General features: G+C 33.0%; 3 protein-coding genes across 6 annotated transcripts; 2 read left to right on the plus strand and 1 right to left on the minus strand.

The window, feature by feature from the left end:
- The first annotated feature begins 6161 nt into the window (after window positions 1–6161).
- Window positions 6162–12400, plus strand: LOC101263806 (proline-rich receptor-like protein kinase PERK9). 4 transcript variants are annotated; one of them, XM_019213243.3, is made up of 8 exons: window positions 6162–8170; window positions 8297–8707; window positions 8785–8877; window positions 10450–10520; window positions 10601–10677; window positions 10786–10933; window positions 11719–11880; window positions 11991–12400. In XM_019213243.3, the coding sequence occupies exons 1-8, from the start codon at window positions 7234–7236 to the stop codon at window positions 12189–12191; spliced, it is 2100 nt and encodes a 699-aa protein (XP_019068788.1). In that variant the 5' UTR covers window positions 6162–7233; the 3' UTR covers window positions 12192–12400. The 4 variants fall into 4 exon arrangements, with proteins under 4 accessions (XP_019068788.1, XP_004237206.1, XP_019068789.1 ...); XM_004237158.5 differs by having other exon boundaries at window positions 8791–8877; XM_019213244.3 differs by having other exon boundaries at window positions 8378–8707.
- Window positions 12401–13259: 859 nt separating this feature from the next.
- Window positions 13260–14177, plus strand: LOC101263508 (probable calcium-binding protein CML16). The gene has a single exon (XM_004237157.5). The coding sequence runs from the start codon at window positions 13382–13384 to the stop codon at window positions 13883–13885; it is 504 nt and encodes a 167-aa protein (XP_004237205.1). The 5' UTR covers window positions 13260–13381; the 3' UTR covers window positions 13886–14177.
- A 197-nt stretch (window positions 14178–14374) lies between these two features.
- LOC101246336 (putative phospholipid-transporting ATPase 9) lies at window positions 14375–20811 on the minus strand. The gene is made up of 11 exons (XM_004236906.3): window positions 19347–20811; window positions 17776–19100; window positions 17207–17317; window positions 16836–17112; window positions 16662–16750; window positions 16469–16577; window positions 16167–16370; window positions 15947–16072; window positions 15744–15842; window positions 15447–15638; window positions 14375–15362 (listed from the first exon to the last, which is right to left on the minus strand). The coding sequence occupies exons 1-11, from the start codon at window positions 19743–19745 to the stop codon at window positions 14715–14717; spliced, it is 3579 nt and encodes a 1192-aa protein (XP_004236954.1). The 5' UTR covers window positions 19746–20811; the 3' UTR covers window positions 14375–14714.
- Between the last annotated feature and the right edge of the window lie 1151 nt (window positions 20812–21962).

Consider the following 21962-nt stretch of genomic DNA (forward strand, 5'->3'; position numbering starts at 1 on the left):
TGTACACGACCAGACATAGCTTGCGCTATCAGTAAACTGAGTCGATACACAAGTAATCCTAATCATAATCATTGGTTAGCAATGAAGAGAGTTTTGGGATACTTAGATGACACTCAAAATTATGCTTTACATTACAACAGATATCCAGCCGTTCTTGAAGGATATAGTGATGCAAATTGGATTATTGGGTCAACTGAAACAAAATCCACAAGTGGATACGTTTTTACTATTGGCGGAGGAGCAATATCTTGGAAATCATCCAAACAAACATGTATAGCTCGCTCTACAATGGAGTCTGAATTCATTGCTTTAGACAAGGCAGGTGAAGAAGCTGAATGGCTCCGGAATTTCTTAGAAGATATTCCATTTTGGACCAACCCAATGGCCCCTATATGCATACATTGTGATAGTCAAGCTGCAATAGGAAGGGCTGGAAGCATTATGTATAACGGCAAGTCTCGTCACATAAGACGAAGACATAACTCTGTGAGACAACTACTCTCTAGTGGAATTATCACAATTGACTATGTGAAGTCAAAAGATAATGTGTCGGATCCACTTACAAAAGGCCTAAATAGAGAGGGAGTTGAGAAATCATCGACGGGAATGGGACTATGGCCGAGAACAAGTCATCGTGGCGGTAACTCTACCTAGAAGACTGGAGATCCCAAGATCTAGGTTCAAGGAGATAAAACAAAGTCATTGATGACGGTTCAACATTGTCAAAGGAAAAATAAAATAAAATATTATTATTATTTTATGGTCCATTCTCATGATGAGACAATGTTTAGTAACTAGGATAAAGACATAAGGACTTTTTAATGGTTTCTAAGTTTGATACAAGGAATATCAAATGGTGTATCTATGGGATAACACATTTAGAAATCACCTATGTGAGTGTGAAGTGTAAGCCGCTTCAAGGAGAATCCGGTAAGGCCAGTTCTTTAAGCACTTACTATCCAAGATGTGTTCATGGCTGAAACGAACAAAACAATGAGAACTAAGAACAGTTCAAGGGTTGATTGTGTGACATATGTTGTCTAGGTATACACAAAGCTCGACGGTTCAAAAATATCAAATCTACCGATTGACCGAGTATATCCGATATATGTTCACTACGGAAAGTTTAAAGGAAAACCTACTTATCCAGATGCGATTAACCTTTACCTACAAGACACACAAGTTTTTTCATGCATATGTTTTAACAATAGCCTTCCCCATTCATGTGGGGGATTGTTGGGTTTTAGAAAGTGTGAATGGGAAAAGAAAAGAGAAAATATCAAAAGTGAGGGAACTACTTTGGAGAGAAAATGAAAAGTCATTTGCAAAGTGCAAATGAAAAGTCATTTCTTATAAATTTGCAGGTAACGGTAACATTCCGAAAAGTTGTTACTCTTTCCGAAAAGTCGTTCCTTTTCGAAAAGTCGTTACTTTTCAAAAAGTAGTTATTTTCCTAACAGACACAATTTTTCGAAAAGTTGTTATTTTTTCCAAAAGACACAACTTTCTGGATAAAATGGGTCTGAACAGATTTCACTGAACACACATGTTCCTTGCTGAAAATGGCTATAAAAGGAAGTCAAATTTTGATTTTTTAATCACTGAAAATTTTTTCTTTCTCTGCATTTATTTTTCTCTCAAATAAAATCAAAGTGTCGATCGACTGAGTCTGTGTGACTTGTTGTTGTTCTTCAGTTCGTTGAAGTTAAAGAAGTTTGAGGTACCGCTATTTCTTTAACAGATTTAATCCGTTTTATCTTGAGAGAAATTAATCCATAACCTTGGGTACAGTGAGGGGATTAAATTTCTTAAGGACACACAGTAGTTTCTGTGGACTCGGATTAATTCTTCTATTTTAAATTTTTTCTGCTTCATCTTGTTTCTGTTTCTATTCATTAACTTCATAAATACAAGTTATTGTAAGAATAACAATGTATAATATCTTACAGATCACAGCCTAAAAAAGAAGTTTAAATATTTTAAGAATGTTTATTAAAATACAAATGTTTCAAAATGATTATATACACACAACACATGTAGCAAAACCACAATATTTTGGCCGGTTGATTTATTAGTGATTATATATATATATATATATAAAATAACGTTTGTGTGCTTATAACGTTTAAGAAATTCATAATTTTAAGGCATAAAATGTATAAATACATCAGTTAACTTAGCTTCAGCTCATATCTATATTTTCCAATTATGAATATGTATAAATAAATACTTAAATCTATATAAAATTAAACAAAGAAATATGCATCCTATGTAACTTTATATACTAATAATATTTTAAATTTATAACAAACTAAACAATATATTTACGTGACTTTATATATTAATAATATTTTAAATTTATAACAAACTAAACAATATATTTATAGAGAAAAGAGAGGAAGAAATGTTTTTGTGAGCTTTTCATGATATGAGTCAACAATTGGAAACATAACAATACCAAAAAATGATGTTATTAATAAATTTAGGACATTGTCCATAAAAAAAATTGAATTGCTCTCTCTCTCTTCACTTTTAATTATCTATTTTTTCAAAATTTAATTTAATTAATTTTTAAAGTTAAATTAAATTATATTAATTTAATACTTTAAATAAAAATTCAGATATTCAAAACTATATGAAACGTACTATAAATTACATTTTTGTACATATCAATATGATAAAAAAATACATCATATATAAAATATTAATCAAAGTTATTATCTTCTAAGTTCAAAAAGAAAACTATAACAATTAAAAATGAATAAAGGAAATATTATGTTTTATTGTTGAGAAATTGAATAACTTCTTTAGAATGATAAGAGGATCTGAATCAAAAGTTGTTGATGAAACATATGAAAAACATTTTACAAAATTATGCGTAGCGCAAGTAATTTCACTAGTTTATAAGAAAATAAAAACTTCTATAGAGAATGGTGATTTAGTTATTTATTGTTTTGTGAAAGATAATTAGTTGTAAATAGATGTTAAAATAAATCTTTAACAGTAAAATTGATTTGGTTCTATTCATGCACAATATTTGGATTTAGTACTTTTAAATGATTTTTCGATGTGAATGAAAATTAAAATAAAGACAAAATTAAAGTATAAAACACTTAATAATTTTTAAAAAATGTTAAGTGGTGATGTGTCTCACCATAAAACATTTTGTGCTTAAATATCATATTTTTCTTTACATGACGTACATCAATAAAAACATGTTAAAATTCCTCTTGAGAATTAATATTCAAAGTTAACCATCTGAATTGTAAATTTGTTGCTACTTTGATTTGTTAGCGAATAATTTAATTAATTGCTAATTCACTTTGATTTGAATTGTCTTTAATTTGCAATAATCTTATCCTCCAATACTCTTTTTTTTTAAAAAATATTTAACAGTGAAAGGTTATAGTAAATAATTATATTCCAAGTGCAGTACATTGTTGAAGACTTGAGGTTGGCTATTTTTGACGGAAATGACAGCCGCAGACTTTTTTTGCTTTATTAAACTATACTATACTATATGTAATATATAATATTTTTTCGTTTCACAAAAATAATCTAGTTTAATTTGATATGAAATTTAAGAATATAAATAAGACTTTGAATTTTGTGGCCTTAAGTTAAAGTTAGATCAAATACATAAAATTATTGTTTGTTCTTGTGGCCTTAAACATGTCATGTAGAAAGTTGAAATTAAAATGTTATTAGAAAAATCATTATTTTTTAAACAGGCTAAAAAGAAAAGATTATTTTTTTACACCTAGAAAGTACATGCATGCATATATATATATATATATATATATATATATATATATATATATATATATATTCCTTTTTAACATAATTGTATCATATTCATATATCGTAACAAGTAATAAATTATCTTAATTATCAAGATTATAAAACAAGAAGTTAGTAATATGCATAATAGATATTCTTTCATTGACAAGATATAAGAGAAACATTATAATCAGAGGCAGAGTTAGCATGGAATTAAAAATTTCAATTGAATTTTTTCAGTGAAAAATTATAGTATAGTATATTATTATATTATACTATGCTATATAATGTAGCCTGATTTTTTCAAAAAGAGAGTTTAGAATATGAAAAAAATCAAAAACAAACACATTGGTTATTCGAAAAGAGAATTTATCATCTACTTATACATATAAATATCTTTTAATTGATAAAATAAGATAAACATTATATATTAAAAATGTATATAACTAGGGACGGAGCCAACATGGCCTGAAGTTCTATTCGAATCTCTTTTGACGAAAAATTACACAGTATAATTAAATTATATTATACTATAATACATGGTATAACCTGAATTTTCTCGAAGAGGCACAAGAATTTTCTACTCATTGAAGTCCATATAGTTGACGTAAAAGGCAGCCGCAGACTTGTTTTGCTTTTATAAAATACACAATATAGTGACTATTTTTTAATTTTTTTATTTATTAGAATGTGTTCAAAACAAAGATATTAAATTAATTACTTTCTACAACACTCAAATTATTTTTCTTTATGCTACTATTACTACACAACTATATATACAAATCAATTAGTGCATTAAAATTCATGAATATCATCTCTTTCTATACTTACTCCATATCATAATCTACATCTACATATTCAACAAATTAAGCCTTCAAAAATGTCTTCAAGATCAAAGTTATTATTTAACTATATTGTTTATATTACTTCTCAATTAAAATGGGCTTTGAATTTTCTTCTACTTCAATCTTTTTTCTCTCATTCTACTTACAACTTTATCGTCTCCGATATAAATAACATTATAGCACCTCGTGATGAGCTCAATGTTAGGCGTTTTCGCGAGGAGGAAGTGAAGTCATCATCGTTATCATTATCATCAGTAGAATGCGCGGTTTGTTTGTGTAAAATAGAAGATGGAGAAGAAGTTAGAGAGTTGAGATGTGAACATTTGTTTCATAAGGTTTGTTTGGATAGATGGATGGGTTGTGGACGTAAAACATGTCCATTATGTAGAAATTATTTGAAATCGCCGATAGTTTATTCAGATATTAATCAAGAAGTTATAGTGTTGGATTTATTTTCGGGAAAATCAAGAAGAAATCGATGTGAATGGTGGCTACGATAAGTAACATTTGTGTTCTGCTCGTGGAGAGAAGGATGAATTAGAAAAGTGGTGGTCTCTTACGTACTTTCATTAATTAGTGCTCGAAGGGTTACGTACTTTCATTCTTTAATTTTTAATTTATATGTTTGTAAATGAGAATTGTAACCTCTTTGCAAAATTGACGTGCTCAATTTTCAATTCTGGTCTTAATAAAATATTCTATTGTTCAATTTTATTTGTTTAATATTAGCTCAACACAATATTTCTTAAAAAATAACATCTCAGACTATCAATTATTTCCTTTTTACTATCTAAACTATTTGGATCATATATTATTTTATCTATAAGTATGAGTATCTTAAACTAATTAAATGGAAATTAATCTCCATATGAGTCAAAAAAAGTGTGCATGTCCAATTTTGAATTTAAGGGGACTGAACTAAGATTTACTTTGAATTTCAATAAAAAATACTATGTATCATAATAGAAATCGAAGAATAGAAAATTATAAGGACAAAGTTATGACTAATATACGAAAGAATAAATAAGACAATGTTCAATTTTCTATAGTAGCGTTGTATCCTAATTTGTATATATCCTCCCAATGGACCTATTGAATAAATTAATCTATAAGCTGTAAATGTTGAAATTGATTATCTAAGGTTATGTCCTCGATAAGTTGATCAATAAAGTGGTTGAGAATTCAGACGTTTCAAGTTGATAACTCAATGGAGAAGACAAAAAAATACTATTTGTCCTAACGTTGGTTGACAGAGTTATATGGTAACTGTTGCTGGTGGCAGATGACATATAGCATGTGAATTTATCAAAGTCCATAAAAGCTAATTTAAACACCACAATCATAAAATAAAAAAAAGAGTTAAAGCGTCATATGTCCTACACATTCGACCTAACTCTACTTCTAATAGAACCATACATAACCAACTTCTCACCTATTTTCTTTTACATGTTCGAATCATCTCAACATCACATTCCGCATCTTGTCCTTCGCTAAGACTACATTTTATAATTCATCCAAAGTGTTAAATAATTTTTTTTTAATTTTTTTTTAGAGGAATAAGGTGAAAAAAGAAAAAAAAAATTGGGTCCTTTGTGATTTCTTGCATTGGTAGCTACAAACGTTACACAACCATCACCCAAAGGCCAAATCTCATCGATTGTGACATTGTAACAATATATACATAATTCATCAATCTTCATAAACCTAATCATCATAATCATAATCATTACAACATTATTGTAAACAAAACAAATATTCCTTCTTGTATATAAACACAAAATTTTAAAAAATTCTGAAGTTTTTTACATTCTTGATTGTGTACGTGGGAAATTGAGCAGCAAATTTGCAATTTTTTGATCTTGTACCTAATGCTTTGTGGATGTTTTCACAATTTGATTCACCTTTTTGGAGTGGGGTTTCCTTAGAAAGGGTAAATTCTACATAATCTTGAATTTCTGTATCTTTTTCTTGATTTGGGTATCTGGGTATTCGAATAAATCTGTTTGGTGTTGTGGGTGTTTCTTGAAACTGCATTTGGTGATCTGGGGTGCTTTTATTTTGGTCATAGTTGCTGGTGATATCATTATTTGGCTGTTTTGTTTAGAAAGATTGAATCTTTTTTACTCTGATAAGGTTCTGCAGTGTATGGAGGGATTGTTCTTATGAGTTATAGCTAAAAAGGAGATATTGTTCTGCTTTAGACCTGTCACTAAATTCTGTGTCTTGTGGCAACATTTTGATTTCGCGTAAAATCTGATATGTTTAAGGTTGAGGTTGAGGTTTTTGTTGTGTTGAAAATCCTAGGTGTTTAACTTGGGAGTGGTGTGTGTACTATGAGTGAATTGGTTGTTGAGTTTGGATAAATTTTGGAATAAGAAGAAGCAATATTAGGGATCTTAGTTTTATGTCAGCAAGTGTGCATTGTATAAGAAATGTTGTAAATGTAGCTAGCTTTGGTGGTGGTGAGATGTTAAAACTTTAATCATCCACCTCCGAGTTATAGAATTTGAAGTTCCATTATCTGTGACTTCTCTCCGGGCTGTTTACTCTCTTACGACAAATGTTAATATAGTCTGTCCTAGCTTCACCACCAATCTTATAGACTATAATGGATTCTTCACTACTTTATGAAGGATCTGCTCCTCCAACTGATAATGCACCTCCAACGTCTAGTCCTCCGCCTACACCTTCTAGTCCACCTGTTAGCTCACCACCACCTCCATCTTCTAGTCCACCTCCTAGTTCACCGCCACCTGCATCTTCTAGTCCACCTCCTAGTTCACCTCCACCTGAATCAACTAGTCCTCCACCTAGTTCACCACCACCTAAATCTTCTAGTCCACCACCAGCATCACCTCCACCTGCACCAACTCCTCCTCCTCCTGTCAGTTCACCTCCACCAACTTCATCACCTCCCCCTGCATTGTCACCTCCGCCACATGTACAGAATCCAGAACCTCCTCCAGCACCACAATCACATGGAAATTCATCCCCACCACAATCTCCTGAACCTAAAAAAGGTTCATCATCATCTTCACCACCTTCACCACCTTCATCCAACTCACCTGGGGATGGAGGTAGAGGTGGAGATACACCACCATCCCCAACATCTAAGTCATCAGAAAATTCGCCTCCTTCACCAGCCTTAGGCCCTTCTAAAGATTCGCCACCTTCACCGGCTACATTATCTCCAAGTAACTCACCATCTTCTGATTCCCCCTCAAACTCATCAACACCAACATCTGTAATACAATGGTCACCACCACCTCCATCCTCTAATGGTGCACAATCTTCTCTTAGTCCTCCTTCATCACAAGTTCCTAGTAACCATAATTCCGGAAACCGTTCAACAGAAAGTCCAAAGCCTGCCGGTGGCAACAGCAGTGGTACTGCAGAGTCAGCTTCCATTGGCATTGTAATTGTTCTTTTATTGGTTGGTATCATCGGAGCAGTTGTATGGTGCATACGGAAGCGAAAGAAGAAGAATTCTGTCCATTGTAGTGGTTATGTCAAGCCAATCTCAACGTGCTCCTCTCCAAAATCAGGTAAATTTTCAGAAACTATAAAATCATTCCTTTTAGTTTGTTATTCAGTGCTCAGAAAAATCAAAGTAATATTTGTAGTTGAGACCTTTCAAGTGAAATCTGAGAAGATGTGAAAGTTGTGTACAGAGTCTGCTTTATTGAAGGTCAATGAATCGACGACATCTGAGATAAACGGAACGAGCTCTAATTTCCTCAATTCTCCAGCAGACCCTGGTGGATTCAACAATGCAAAGACATGGTTTACTTATCAAGAACTAGTTGAGGCCACTAATGACTTCTCAGCGAAAAATGAATTAGGGAAGGGTGGATTTGGTTCTGTATACAAAGGCTATCTAGCAGATGGAAGATATGTCGCGGTAAAGCAGCTAAATATTGGTGGGAGCCAGGGCGAACGGGAATTTAGAGCTGAAGTTGAAATCATTAGCCGGATACACCATCGTCATTTGGTTTCACTTGTAGGTTATTGCATTTCAGAGAACAAAAGGCTCCTCGTTTATGACTATGTCTCCAATAATACCCTTTACTTCCATCTTCATGGTAAGCATAACATTTTTAGATTTAATTATTTCATTTGTTATGTTTTGTCACTAAAGCTAGCTGTTGATTCTTGCAAGTTACAGCACAAGGGAGGCCTGTCATGAATTGGCCAACACGTGTTAAAATTGCTGTTGGCGCAGCTCGTGGAATAGCTTATCTGCATGAAGATTGTAATACTGTTCTCTTCCTCAATTCTTATGAGTTATCCATGTTTTATTCACTTGATATCTTTCATTGGTTGAACAACCCTCCTGCTTATACTTAAAAGAGAAATGTACAGTTAAAACCTTTACCACAACTTGGAATTAATTTTAATGATCCCTAAAGCTGTGGCAGGATCGTGGATGGCAATCTAAGCTCCACAACCACCTTCTTTCTACTCTTCCTAAAAGCATACATTAACGAAAGGAAAATAAAAAAGAGAGAGAAAACAAAACATGTAGTAATAATTTTCAGTAATTATATTAGAAGGCCTTTTTGTAATGTAATGAAATTACTTATGCAGTTTAGAATTGGATTCTAAGGTCCTTTTTCATGCCATAAATTACCTCGTTATATAATATTTTGGCATGACAGTGGATTATCATATCTGCATTAAGATTGCAATTAGTGTTCTGTTCCTTAATCCTTTTATCTTATCAATGTTTATATTTATTTCAGTTCGTTTGTATGGCTGAAAAAAAATGTCTCCTCTTTCCTGCCCCAAAAATTAGAGAGAAAGCAGGATGTAAATTCTTTTACCATATGACGAATCGGATTGTGATATGAGATTGTGTGTTCTTATCGTATCACTTGCATTCTTTTTATTGATCCCTACTCCACTAGCTGAACAGCTGTGGTCAATTAAATGATGCAATCTGAGCTACTTCCAGAACCAACTTTCTCCATTTATCCCTAAAAGAGGACTTGAAGTAAAAAGAAAAAATGGAACGTATAAGTAGTTTAGCTCAATGGAGGTAGCAAGATCTTGGTATTGGATTTCCCTTTGGTAATGTTATAATATAACTTCCGCAATTTAGAATTGTATCTTCAGTTTTAATGCATCTCATAAATTATCTCGATTATATGACCTTTTGGCAGTGTAAATAATGAATTCTAACCACCTTCTCTGATTAGTAACTTAAAAGATGTTTTTGTAGCTGAATGTACCAAATGAGGCTCAAAATTGAACTAAGACTGAACAAAACATGATTGGTTTCATTGAGAGAACAGGAAAAATTGTATGACTCAGTTCTTTATACACTCCTGTATTGCACTGCACCATTTAGTTACATTCCCGAGAAAGGAATATTTTAATCCACGAGCAGACATAGTCTCGTTGAACATGAGTATATCTTCTACACTGAAGTGAGCACATCAGCCTCTGCATTTGTAGTGCATTATATGCTTTTAGATTGCCAATATTCACTCTACGACAAGCATTGAATAAATCTTCCCTGATCGAGCCAGGTTGTAAAGTGAGAGAAACCTGTTCAACTGCTCTTGTGAAGCATATATTTTAAAGCAAGTGACAAACTGGTTTCTCCATATAACAAAGCTGAATGTGTTAATCATCACTGACTTATTATGTGTTACTGTTGAATAAGTAGTGAAATGTTAAGAAAAGTAGACCAGGCGAAGCGATTGTGATTTTCTATGCTCATTTCCTTCATTCTTGTTACTTGAGCTACCTTTCATTATATAGTTAAAGTATGATGCTCCTTTTTTTGGTTCTTAATTAATTCTTTTGGTGTGGATGACAGGTTATCCTCGTATTATTCACAGGGACATTAAGTCATCAAACATTCTTTTAGATGACAACTTTGAGGCCCATGTATGTCTTAGTCTTCGAACTCCTATATCCACATTCTTCGTCTCGCGAGCCGCCTTTTACAATTAGTTTACTTTCTACAGGTTGCTGATTTTGGACTAGCTAAATTAGCTCAGGATGCAGAAAGTCATATCACAACACGTGTCGTGGGAACATTTGGGTATGTTTCAGTGCCAACTTTTATATTAAGTTGACAGCATAAGATAAATATTTTATTGCATATTTTTCAATTTCACATATTTATTCTAATTCCTTAGATCTGACTCAGATACATGGCTCCTGAATATGCATCAACTGGCAAGCTGACCGAGAAATCTGATGTATATTCCTTTGGCGTGGTGCTTCTGGAGCTAATTACTGGAAGGAAGTCAGTGGATACATCTCAGCCTTCTGGGCAAGAGAATCTAGTTGAGTGGGTATGTTTGTAGCCAATCTATTATTTGTTTTTCTCGAAATCCATATTTTCGTCAGGTCTCCTTTATTACCTCTTTGTTAGAAATTTTGACATTAATATCCGACCTAAGGCAATGAAAGTGCATATCAGCGTGCAGAGAGAACTTAAATTTTTAGTCCCTTATTCTAGGATAACCTACAAAATTTCAGTTGAGTCAGGATTTGGTTGTTCCTCCGTCTTTTCCCATACTGCACAAGAACTTGGTAGCTGATATTCGAAGAAACCGCCATTTTTCTACTCTACAGTAGGCCTCTAGTTGGTCTGCTAGTGAAGTTCCTCTTCTTTATTTTTCCCTTTTTTATCATGAAATGATGCCTTATCATGGTAAGAATGATTTCGGAATGCTGTAAGCCTAAAAAATTTATCCGCTTTAATTCCCATTGATCCTTTATAATGTTAGAAAACTGAAAAACCATTACAGTAGCACTGAAAACTTTTATCTTTATCATGCTGAATGTGTGTATTCCCTGTGGTTATTTTATTCTCAAACTCCCTCCGTTTTCTTGTCGTCAGTGCCTAGCTAGTAGCAATAGCCATTTTACAAAGCTTTCAGTACCTTAAAAACATTATGACTTTCTTCGCTAAGGAAGCATGACAATATCCTTCTCATAAATTATAAAAAAATGTCTTGGAAGATTTTCATTTCTTTTGATTAGAATTGTATTCAGGTACTAGTTTCCATTGCTAAATTTGAACCAGGCTTAAAACATATTATTATACTGTAACTTGATTTTTTTTGTTGTCCAGGCCCGACCTTTGCTTAGTCGAGCACTTCAAAAGGAGGAATTTGATCTGTTGGCAGATCCGTGCCTTGAAAAGAACTATGTTGGCACGGAGATGTTCCGAATGATTGAGGCTGCTGCATCTTGCGTGCGTCACTCATCTGCAAAGAGACCAGCAATGGGACAGGTACCTTTTGTTCTGTTTCATTGAAAACCTATGCAAAAGACACCTTCAAGACTCTTCTTGTGAAGGGCAGTTACAGCATTCTGAATTCTGATCATGATTATGCTTCGTAGATTATGAGAGCTTTCGATGGTATGGCTATACACGATCTGTCAAACGGGATGAAAGTTGGTGAAAGTGCAATACATAGTGCTGCACTACAATCTGCAGAAATAAGTTGGTTTAGGAAAATGGCATTCGGTAAGCAAGATTTTAGTTCGGATTTTTTCAGCGTAACTAATCAGAATAGTAGAGAGTCAAATGAACATCCTTAGATGATTTTATAGAACAAAAGGGCTTATTGAAGCTATGTATGCATCTGTTGATACATCAAAGGTACCTTATTAGCTTAGAGATGCCTTAGTTTAGCTTTCATATGTATAGTAAGTTCCCTTTTGGCTTGGAGTAATTTTCACTGTAACTAGTCTACTTCCTTTTGAATGATAAAAAGTCAAGAAAGATTGAGAAATAGCCTATTTGATTACATTCGTTCTTAATAGCCACGAATCTTAGGGTGATTCCTTTTGTCGATGGATGCTCTTGTTACACTCGTAATCTTTGAAGGACGAGAATCAATCATTACTCGTTCAATATGTCAATGATCTTTTTGATGATATGTGTTTCGGGTATTTTTTACAAAATTCTTAGAGGGTGATATTATCAATGTTTTTTGTCTTCCTAATTTATCTCGAGAGGTTTGTAAACACACGCCATGACATTTTTAGGCATTTAGGGGCCAAATACACTAAAACAGAGAGAGGAGCGACTGAGATGGAGAAAAAGGCGAATGTCAAAGGTATATGTGAATCCACTTGGATACCGTGTATCTGAAATAAATTACAACTAATCTTGACCTCATATATTTTGGATACATGTATCTAAATATATCTAAACACAACAAAATCTGATAAAAATTTATAATATTACAAAATAAAGTATATTTAAATAATTAACTTATAAACAACTGAGATTTTTATGCAAAGTTTCTCTTAAATCTTTTACTCAAATTTGAAGTTCTCAACTTTTTTTAGTAATAATAAATTTATCACAAGTCTTATTTAACAAAAAATTATACTATATCTTTTAATTTATTTATTTTTTAAATTAGTTTCGAAACATTAAAAAATATTTTTTTTCCAATTATATATATTACATTAAAAAAATAAATATAAAAGAAAAAAAAATAAACTTTACATCTTAAAAACAAAATAAAAATAACACTAATGTGTATTTAACTTTAATTAAGCTACTAATTAATTTAAGCCTTTTCTTACCTATGGTGTTAATATAACAATGGAAAACAATACAATCTATTTGAAACTTTATAATTAATTAAAATAATACGTTACGAAACAATACGTAACAGCAAATAACTAACCTCTAACAATACTTTGTTTCATTATCCTCTGTTTCTCCTTCTCTCTTTTCCTCCATATTTTTCTTCTTCCCCTGTTTCTCTACAACAATGATGACAACTCTCAAATCTGATCAACTCAAACAGCTAAAAGACATATTCATGCGTTTCGATCTCAACGGCGACGGCAGCTTAACTCAGCTAGAACTCGCCGCACTCCTCCGTTCCCTCGGCCTGAAACCCGGTTGCGGCGATCAACTCCATGTTTTACTCTCTAAAATCGATCATAACGGCAATGGATCTGTTGAATTTGATGAGCTTGTAGATGCGATTATGCCTGATATGAATGAAGATATATTAATCAATCAAGATCAGCTAATGGAGCTTTTTCAATCGTTCGATCGCGACGGTAATGGCTACATTACCGCCGCTGAACTCGCCGGACAAATGTCGAAAATGGGTCATCCGTTAACGTATAGAGAATTGTCAAATTTGATGCAAGAAGCTGATACGAATGGAGATGGGGTTATAAGTTTTAATGAATTTGCTAATATTCTTGGAAAATCTGCTACCGATTTTCTCGGATTAAATACCGTCTCCGAATCGGTTGCTTGATTAAATGATATTTCTTCGTTTTGTTCCAATTTATGTGACACATTGGACGTTTTGTTTGTATTATATTTATGTTTACTCGTTTTTTTTAGTTTTTCGTGTTTGTTAAAAGTTAGGAGATTTTATGATCTCTTTCGCGGACCTTGCATGAATGCAGGATGCTACGTGCATCAGGCTGCCCCCTCGGTGTATTTGATTTAAAGAGGAGAAGGACAATTAACGAAGTTGTAATGTATTTTTAACTCGTATGGGCATGTTGCCTTTTACGTAATTTACGCTATTCTCTTTGTTTCAATTTATCTGACATTTATTTGCAAACTATGGTTTTACCTTGTTACATGATTGTTTTGTTTGTTCTGCTATTATACTATTGTTATTTTTCTTTTTTACGGAGGATCTATCGGAAACAATCTCTAAAGGTTGGGGTTAGTCGGGATACATCATACCCTCCCCCGACTCTACGTGTGGGATTGCACTTGTTGTTGATTGCAATTTAGAGAAATTTCTGTACATTTCAAATACAAAATGATCATTCTGTAGTGTTTGCTAGAAAATTTACATAAGATGATTGGTATCTCTTTACCTATTCTATCTACTGTGCTTCTTGTATTTAACAAAGAAGATGTCATAATTCTACAAGATATAAAAGAATTACTATACACATGTTGCCTTCTCTGGGAAAATTTACAAACCTCCGGGGGCAAGTTTTTTCGTCTGTTTAAGACATGTAATGGCGGAATGTTGCTTCTGTTGCATCTCTTAGCTGAGGGATTCCAGTTCGAAAACCTGTAGTTTTCTGTAGTTCTGAAGTCTGGTCCCTGCTGAGAGAGATCTAATCGAATATCATCCGTGAATACCATTCATGTCGTTTTAGACTAGAATTAGATCTTGCTATCAAACGAGCAGTGAAACCTACAGTTGTGAGTCTTATTGACCTCTGCCTCACGTCGTTGCAGAACTCAGGGTCATTCGAGTTTCCCTCATACCTTATCCATTGAATCATCCCATGGTACATTGGGAAGAAGCGGAACTGAATTGCTTCGTATGTAAAGTAAGGGGCTAGAGCTGAAACAACTACTAACAGTGTGACTAACCAGTATAACGCGGAGGGAACAAGAGCTTCCACGAAGACTTGGTATGCGTTGGTGGAAAGTGTCGTAGGAATGGCTCCGTATATTACAAGGAAGATGTACCAGAGAGCTATTCCACCCCAGATGAAGATGTGTTGGATCAAGGTGAAATAACTAACAGCTAGAGCCATCTGACAGTTTACAACCCAAACAACACATGTGTACATTGTTGCTCCCACGATACTGTAGTCACCAGTTTTACCATTTTTATCGAAGGCCTGAGGATCTAGCGTTGTTATGCAGATGAAGAAGATAATAGCTGCACTGCAGACACCATTCAACATCCAGCCAATTATACGACGCCAGCTGAAAAGGACGTTTTGTATACCTTCTTGATACAGTATAGGAAACTGCAATAATATCCATATGGTCAAGTACTTCCAATAATGATAGATAGATACATCTTGATCAACACTGTATGATGTATGACATACCTTAAGACAATATCGAGCGGATACATCTTGATCAAAGACTCCCAGAGCAATCACTGGTAATGATGTGAAGAACACATTGTAAAGCGACAGAAACCAATCGTTATATGCAAGTTGTGCAGAAAACGATGCATATGTCTCGTATAAGAAGAGAGTAAAGCCGAATGCAACGTTTTTGTAGAAAAAGTAGCATATCTGCAAGGAAACGAAAATCCAGTTTCAGGAATGCTCCTGAAAAACCAACTGTGAATCTGTTTGCGCAACAAATCTAAGGAAGAAATCCAGTAGCATATCGATTACCATTGAAGAGATCCTTCTGTAACACCAATGACCATGTACTAAAAGCAAACGTTCCAAGAATCGGAACTGAGCAATTGCAACATCACTTGACATAACAGCCTACCAAGTGCGAATCAGGGAAAAGAAAATTGAGAAAACGACAGATGCAAGAAGTAGAATTGTGTAGTGCTGCAAAAGACAAGAGAAATGTACGAAGCTCTCACCTGCATTCCTTCAACACCACTGATTCCAATTCCAATATCAGCTTCTTGAAGCATTCCTACATCATTAGCTCCATCTCCAATGGCTAAAGTTGTCTTTCCAGTCCCAAATTTGACAAGTCTTGTTACCTTATATTCCGAAAAAATGGTATGCTTTAGAACAAATCAAAAAGATGAGAAATCTAATAGCAACATTTTGGTTGTGAAGACAAGTTGTACTCACCAATGCCTTTTGTTTAGGTGATGAACGGCAACATATAACAGAGGCACATCCAATCGCAAGGTCTAAAAGCAATCTTTTTGTGTCATCTGCTAGAGCATATGTAAGTGATTTCCCATCAATGATCAAAGCAAATGCCTTTGCCTTTGAATCCGTTAGTAAAGCTTTCCCTTCTATAATTTGTCGTACAACACTTTCCTTTGACGTCTATGACAAAGAAGAAATAGCATAGACAACTCCATCAGTAACATTTCAATCAAGTAACTCCTAATAAGAAATGTGACGAAGAAAGAGTATGTATTTACCTTAGCAATAGCATCTTTGTCTCCTCCTTTCTCGGTTGCAATAATATCAGGTGTTTCCAAGTTTATGATAATTTGCTTCATTCCTTGTCTAAGCAAACTACAGGCATAGCTGAAGCAGACATTATGGACAAAATATGTTTAGACAAGCAGCAATTGAATCAACAAGTATAAAATTCATAACCAAATAATATACCCGATATTAATGGCTGTTTCCATCTTATCCCCGGTCAAAACCCATATCTTGATACCAGCTTGTGCAAGTTTGTCAATGCATTCAGGAACCTATCATTAAATAACAGAACAAATGTCATACAATACATCCAAATGATGCTTGGTGGTAAGAGACCAGTGACTTTATTAAACTCACTCCTTGTTGGAGTTTGTCTTCAACAGCAGTGGCGCCGAGTAGAATCAACTCCTTTTCAATCTTTTTAGTTGCTTCATCAATCAACGCATCACGGTCTGCACTGACTGAATTCTTGGCCTGTAAAAACTGCTCATTGAACACTTGGTATTCGTCCTTGGTGATTTCTCGATAAGCCAGTATCAAGGTCCTCAAGCCTGCATCAGCATACTCATTTACATGTTCCCTTGTTATCTCTTCAAATTCTCTTCCACTCTTCGCGAGCCTTTCAAACATCACACTGCATAAAGGCCATATAGAAGAAGGAAACATAAACAAAGTCAGCAATTAATTGAAGGAGTTTATGATGTTTGTTAAGTTGCAATTTTACTAACCTATCAGCACCTTTGCAGAGTAGCAATATCTTTCCCTCCTCATCTTTTACTATTACAGACATCCTCTTTCTTGCACTATTAAACTCCAACACATTCAAAACTGTATATAACCTGCAAACGAAGAAATCTATGATTACTCTTTTGATATATTTCTCGTTTTTCTTCTTATATAGTGTTTTTTGAGGTTTGCTTTGTTAGCTTCTGCATGAAACTTGATTATTTTGGTCTACTATGTAAGCACAAAATTTAGAAACATCACTGATACTAGGCTGTTTTCACTACGTAATCTTGAACATAAAATCTTTCCTGGCAATTAAAGTATTCGATTGTCAACAGGATGGAGAAGGAGGTTGAAAGACAGATTATTACTGGGATAAAAGGAAGCACCAAATGAACATAACAAAAGAGTCAGAGCTAATTTATCACTTGTTACTTGGCTAGGGATATAAATATAAAAGGATCTTGTTCCAAGAGTATGCTTTGTAATATTTGAAAAATACTTACTACGTTATATGCTTTATAAATTTCTGAAAATGCATATTGTAGAGACATGTTTGATGTTAACGAACCTCTCGACTTTCTTGCCAGATACCGGATCCAACTCATGCACTGACACACTTGTTTGTGTCCTTTTAACTAATTCAAAGCCAATTTCTTTAGCTGCAACTACAAAGGCTGCCTCGTCTGGAGATTCAGCTTCATATGATATCTTACTTGTTTCTTCATCTACTTCTGGTATGACTGTATGACAGACTGCGAGTAAACGGAAAAACTTCTGTATAACATCTAAATGAGGCTCATGCACCCAACTCCCATTCATGATTCGCTCGTCTTGAAAGTTGAAGCCTTTTATTGAGGACTTCTTTGGACTAACAGCAGAATCCTCAATCAATGGAGAACCATTTCTTTTAGCCATAGCCTTCTCGACATCAGTAATACCACGTCCATAAGCCGTTCCAGCTACTGAACACTTGACAAACTCCATTGAGTTACAAGTTAAGGTACCGGTTTTGTCTGAAAGTATTGTGTCAACCTGACCAAGTTCCTCATTTAAATTTGAGGTGCGGGCATGCGCTGGTCTGTCCGTTTCTTCGTGATACATATGAATGTCCTGATTAATGAACATACTCTGAAGAACTTTAACAATTTCTATTGACACATATAAGGATATCGGAATCAAGTAGCTATACAACATCACGGCTGTCAGAAAATGGTATACGGAAGCAGCAAAAGCTCTATTGGGATCATAATATATGTTCGATTCATCAGGCCGTAGATACCACCTCTTGTGTCCATCGTATAAGTCCTCTTTAGTCAGAAATCCAAAGCAGACTGATCCAACAAAGGACATAGTGACCAAAAGAACAAATAAGAAGTAAATGATCTTATCCATTCTCCTCTCAACATTGCTTCTTTTCGAAGGTGGATCAGTAGCATTCTGCATGACCTTTGTATCGTGACCAGTAAAGATAACAGCCCCATATATGTAATCTGTGTTCCGCAATTTAGAGTCCCTGAGAAGTAATTGCTGGGGAGAAAGATGATTCTGCTTTTCTCCATACTCCATAGTTCCAACAAAAGCATATAAATTAGCATTAGGATCTTCACATTTAACAAAAGCCTTAAAGTCTTTGAAGTGTGAATCTTCGTGCAACGATGAAGTCACCTCCAATGCCTGCTTAAGCTTCAAATTAGTCTCCCCATCAAGATTCATGGTTTCAACATAGCACACTGCATCTTCATAACTAGACGAAAGCAACAGTAAGTCTGCCGGGAAGAACTCATCCTTCTCCACCTTAACAATGTCACCAACTCTCAAGTTTTTCCATTCTGTTTGGTTAAAAACTCCATTTTCTTGATGTACTTTAACCTTCCTATTATTCATCTCAATATCCTAAAACACAGAAAATGAAAACACAAATGATAATCATATAAAACTAAAGGATTAACATGAAGTATTGTCTTCCACATTCAACAATCAATTGAGAAAGCATGAAACTTTTTTTTTGGGGGGTTTAGCCCGACTAATCCAAATTCGTGTTGGGAAGGCTTGTAAGAGGGCATATCCCTCGTTAACAAGCGATTCTCCGTTCCCGAGGAACTGCATACTTTAATTACTCAGAAGAAAAAGAGTGAGTACCTGTTGTTTTCTCTGCCAATCCTCAATACCTTCTTTCAACATGGTGACTCCAATAACAATAACAAGAGGAATAACAGCAGTGGCAGGAGAATAAGGAGTAAGTGGTGTGAAGGATAATATAGCAATTACAAGAAAGTAAAAATTAGCCACTCTTCTAAACTGTTCAAATAAGGACTTTGGCAAGAAAGTTGCAGAACTATACTTTGTAGTACTTACATAATTTCCAACATAATCTCTAATTACAGACTCAAAACTACTTGGTTCATTACAATAAACAACTCTTGAATATCCTGGACCTCCAATTTGGGAATGATCAACATCACCTAAAAATGAATCTCTCCCACATTTAAATGTGTAAATCTTGCTAAAATGCAATTTCCTCCTCCTTCCTGTCTTCATTTTTTTTTTTTTGCAAACTCCTCAAGCCCAAACCCAAAATAAAGTATCAAGAATAAAGCCAAAAAAAACAAAAAAGAATTATCCTTTCCAACAAGGCAAATTGGAGTTTTTCAAGAAGAACCTTTTTCAATTGCCCATAAACAAAAAAACTCCTTGAAAATCAAAACTTTCTCACAAACACCAATAAATAAATGTATAATATATCCAAATAACAGAACCCCAGATTTAAAAAAACCCCAAAAAAAGCTTGAAACCACAGAAAAAGAACAGAATACCAGACCACTAGAGCTTACACAAACAAGAAGAAAATGAAGTAAAAGAAAAGTTCACCCTTTTAAACAGCTTAAAGGGTGTCCACATAGGCCTCAAAGTATCAAGAAAACTATCATACACTCAAAAAGCTTCAATCTTTATGCAAATTTCAATGACCTCAAACACACAAACAAACATTTCTTCAATTCACTCTTTAAAAGAGCTCAAAAGGGTGTTCAATGATTCAAGAAAATTAATCATACACTCAAAAAGCTTCAATCTTTATACAAATTCCAATGACCCAAAACACACAAACAAACATTTTTTAAGCTCACTCTTTAAAAGAGCTCAAAAGGGTGTTCAAATATTCAAGAAAATTTATCATACACTCAAAAAGCTTCAATCTTTATACAAATTCCAATGACCCTAAGACCCAAAAAAGACATTTCTTACTTCAACTTTGAGGAAACAAAAAAAAATTAAAAATGAAGAAATGAAAAGGAGACCTTTTAACAAAAAAAAATTATGAGTATTATTATTATGGCTCAAGATGGAATAAGTGACAATGTGACAAGAAAATGTTAGTTGAACTCCCTTTAGCTGAATAGCATTTGAACAAATGACTTGGAACTTCCTTCTCTTTCATGGGGTTTGACTTTATATAAACTCTAAAATTTTGAGATTCCTTAAAAGAATACAAATTGACATCAAATAATAATAATTGTCTTAATTAAAATTCCAATTTGGTTCTCATCATAAAAAGAAAAAAAATTTATTTTAAAAAAAAAAAGTGAAGAAATTTATGTGTATTTTCTTTTTTTAGATTTTAGCGGGAACAAATTTTCCATGTATATAACTGATTTCTTCCGTTTCTGATCTTGGTCTTCTCTCTGTTTTTACATAAATTGATTTATTTTAATTAGTTAAATTGATCATTTATTTTCCTATTGTGATCGAAAGGGTAAAATAGAAATAATAGTGTTATTTATGCATTGATTTTGCGAAAATAATAAATATTAAAAATTATCTATTTTTAATAAGAGTGACATATAAATATGAACAGTAGAGGTAATAATTTTAGGCACTTATTAAGAAAAATTTTTAAAGACTTTAAATCATATTTTTCATCATTATCTCTAGTGAACACACATCTTTGTCTCTTAATAATATCAAACTTTGAATAATTTAACTATTTTGAATATATATATATATATATATATATATATATATATATAAATAAAATGAATAATATGAAATAGAGGAAGTAATTAATTTGAATATAGTTTTGGATCTTGAAGATGAGTAATTAAAATTAAGGATAAAATGGTAAAAGAATTATTATCTTTTTTTTCTTAACAAAATCTAAAATATAAAAATAAAAATATATTCTTAATTAATAGAAAAGTAAAAGTAAATAAAAAGGATCTATTATTATACTAAAAATACATGTTCAATAAAAGACAACAAAAGCAATTAGAGAAAAGATTTAAAATTTTAAATTTAAACTGATGTTTAGATATTCAATTTCTTTAAAAGAAAAAATAACATATCTAGAAATCATAAAAATATACATAAATCACTAATTCTTTAAGTTTAATTTTTTTGAAAAAATTAAATTTTAAATTATAATTCGGATATGTAATAATAATAATATGTGTGTATGTGTTTTATATATTTTGTTTTATAAAAATGAAGAGAGAGAGTATATTTTAATTAATCTGATATGGACTTATAAACATGGATAATTGTAACAGATATTAGAAATGAAGTTCCATATAGATGAAGACAAAAATAAAATATATATAATTTGTATTAGGTAATTGTTTTTTATACACATAATAACACTTATAGCGGGATACTTATAAAGTCTTAATTAAGTTAATACACAAATAATTACATATCTTAATCCAGATAATTTTAGCAGAATATTAAATTAATGTACTAATTCCAATAGGTAAAGACAAA

This window comes from Solanum lycopersicum, chromosome 4 (assembly GCF_036512215.1).
Source record: "Solanum lycopersicum chromosome 4, SLM_r2.1".
NCBI classification, from domain to species: Eukaryota; Viridiplantae; Streptophyta; class Magnoliopsida; order Solanales; family Solanaceae; genus Solanum; species Solanum lycopersicum.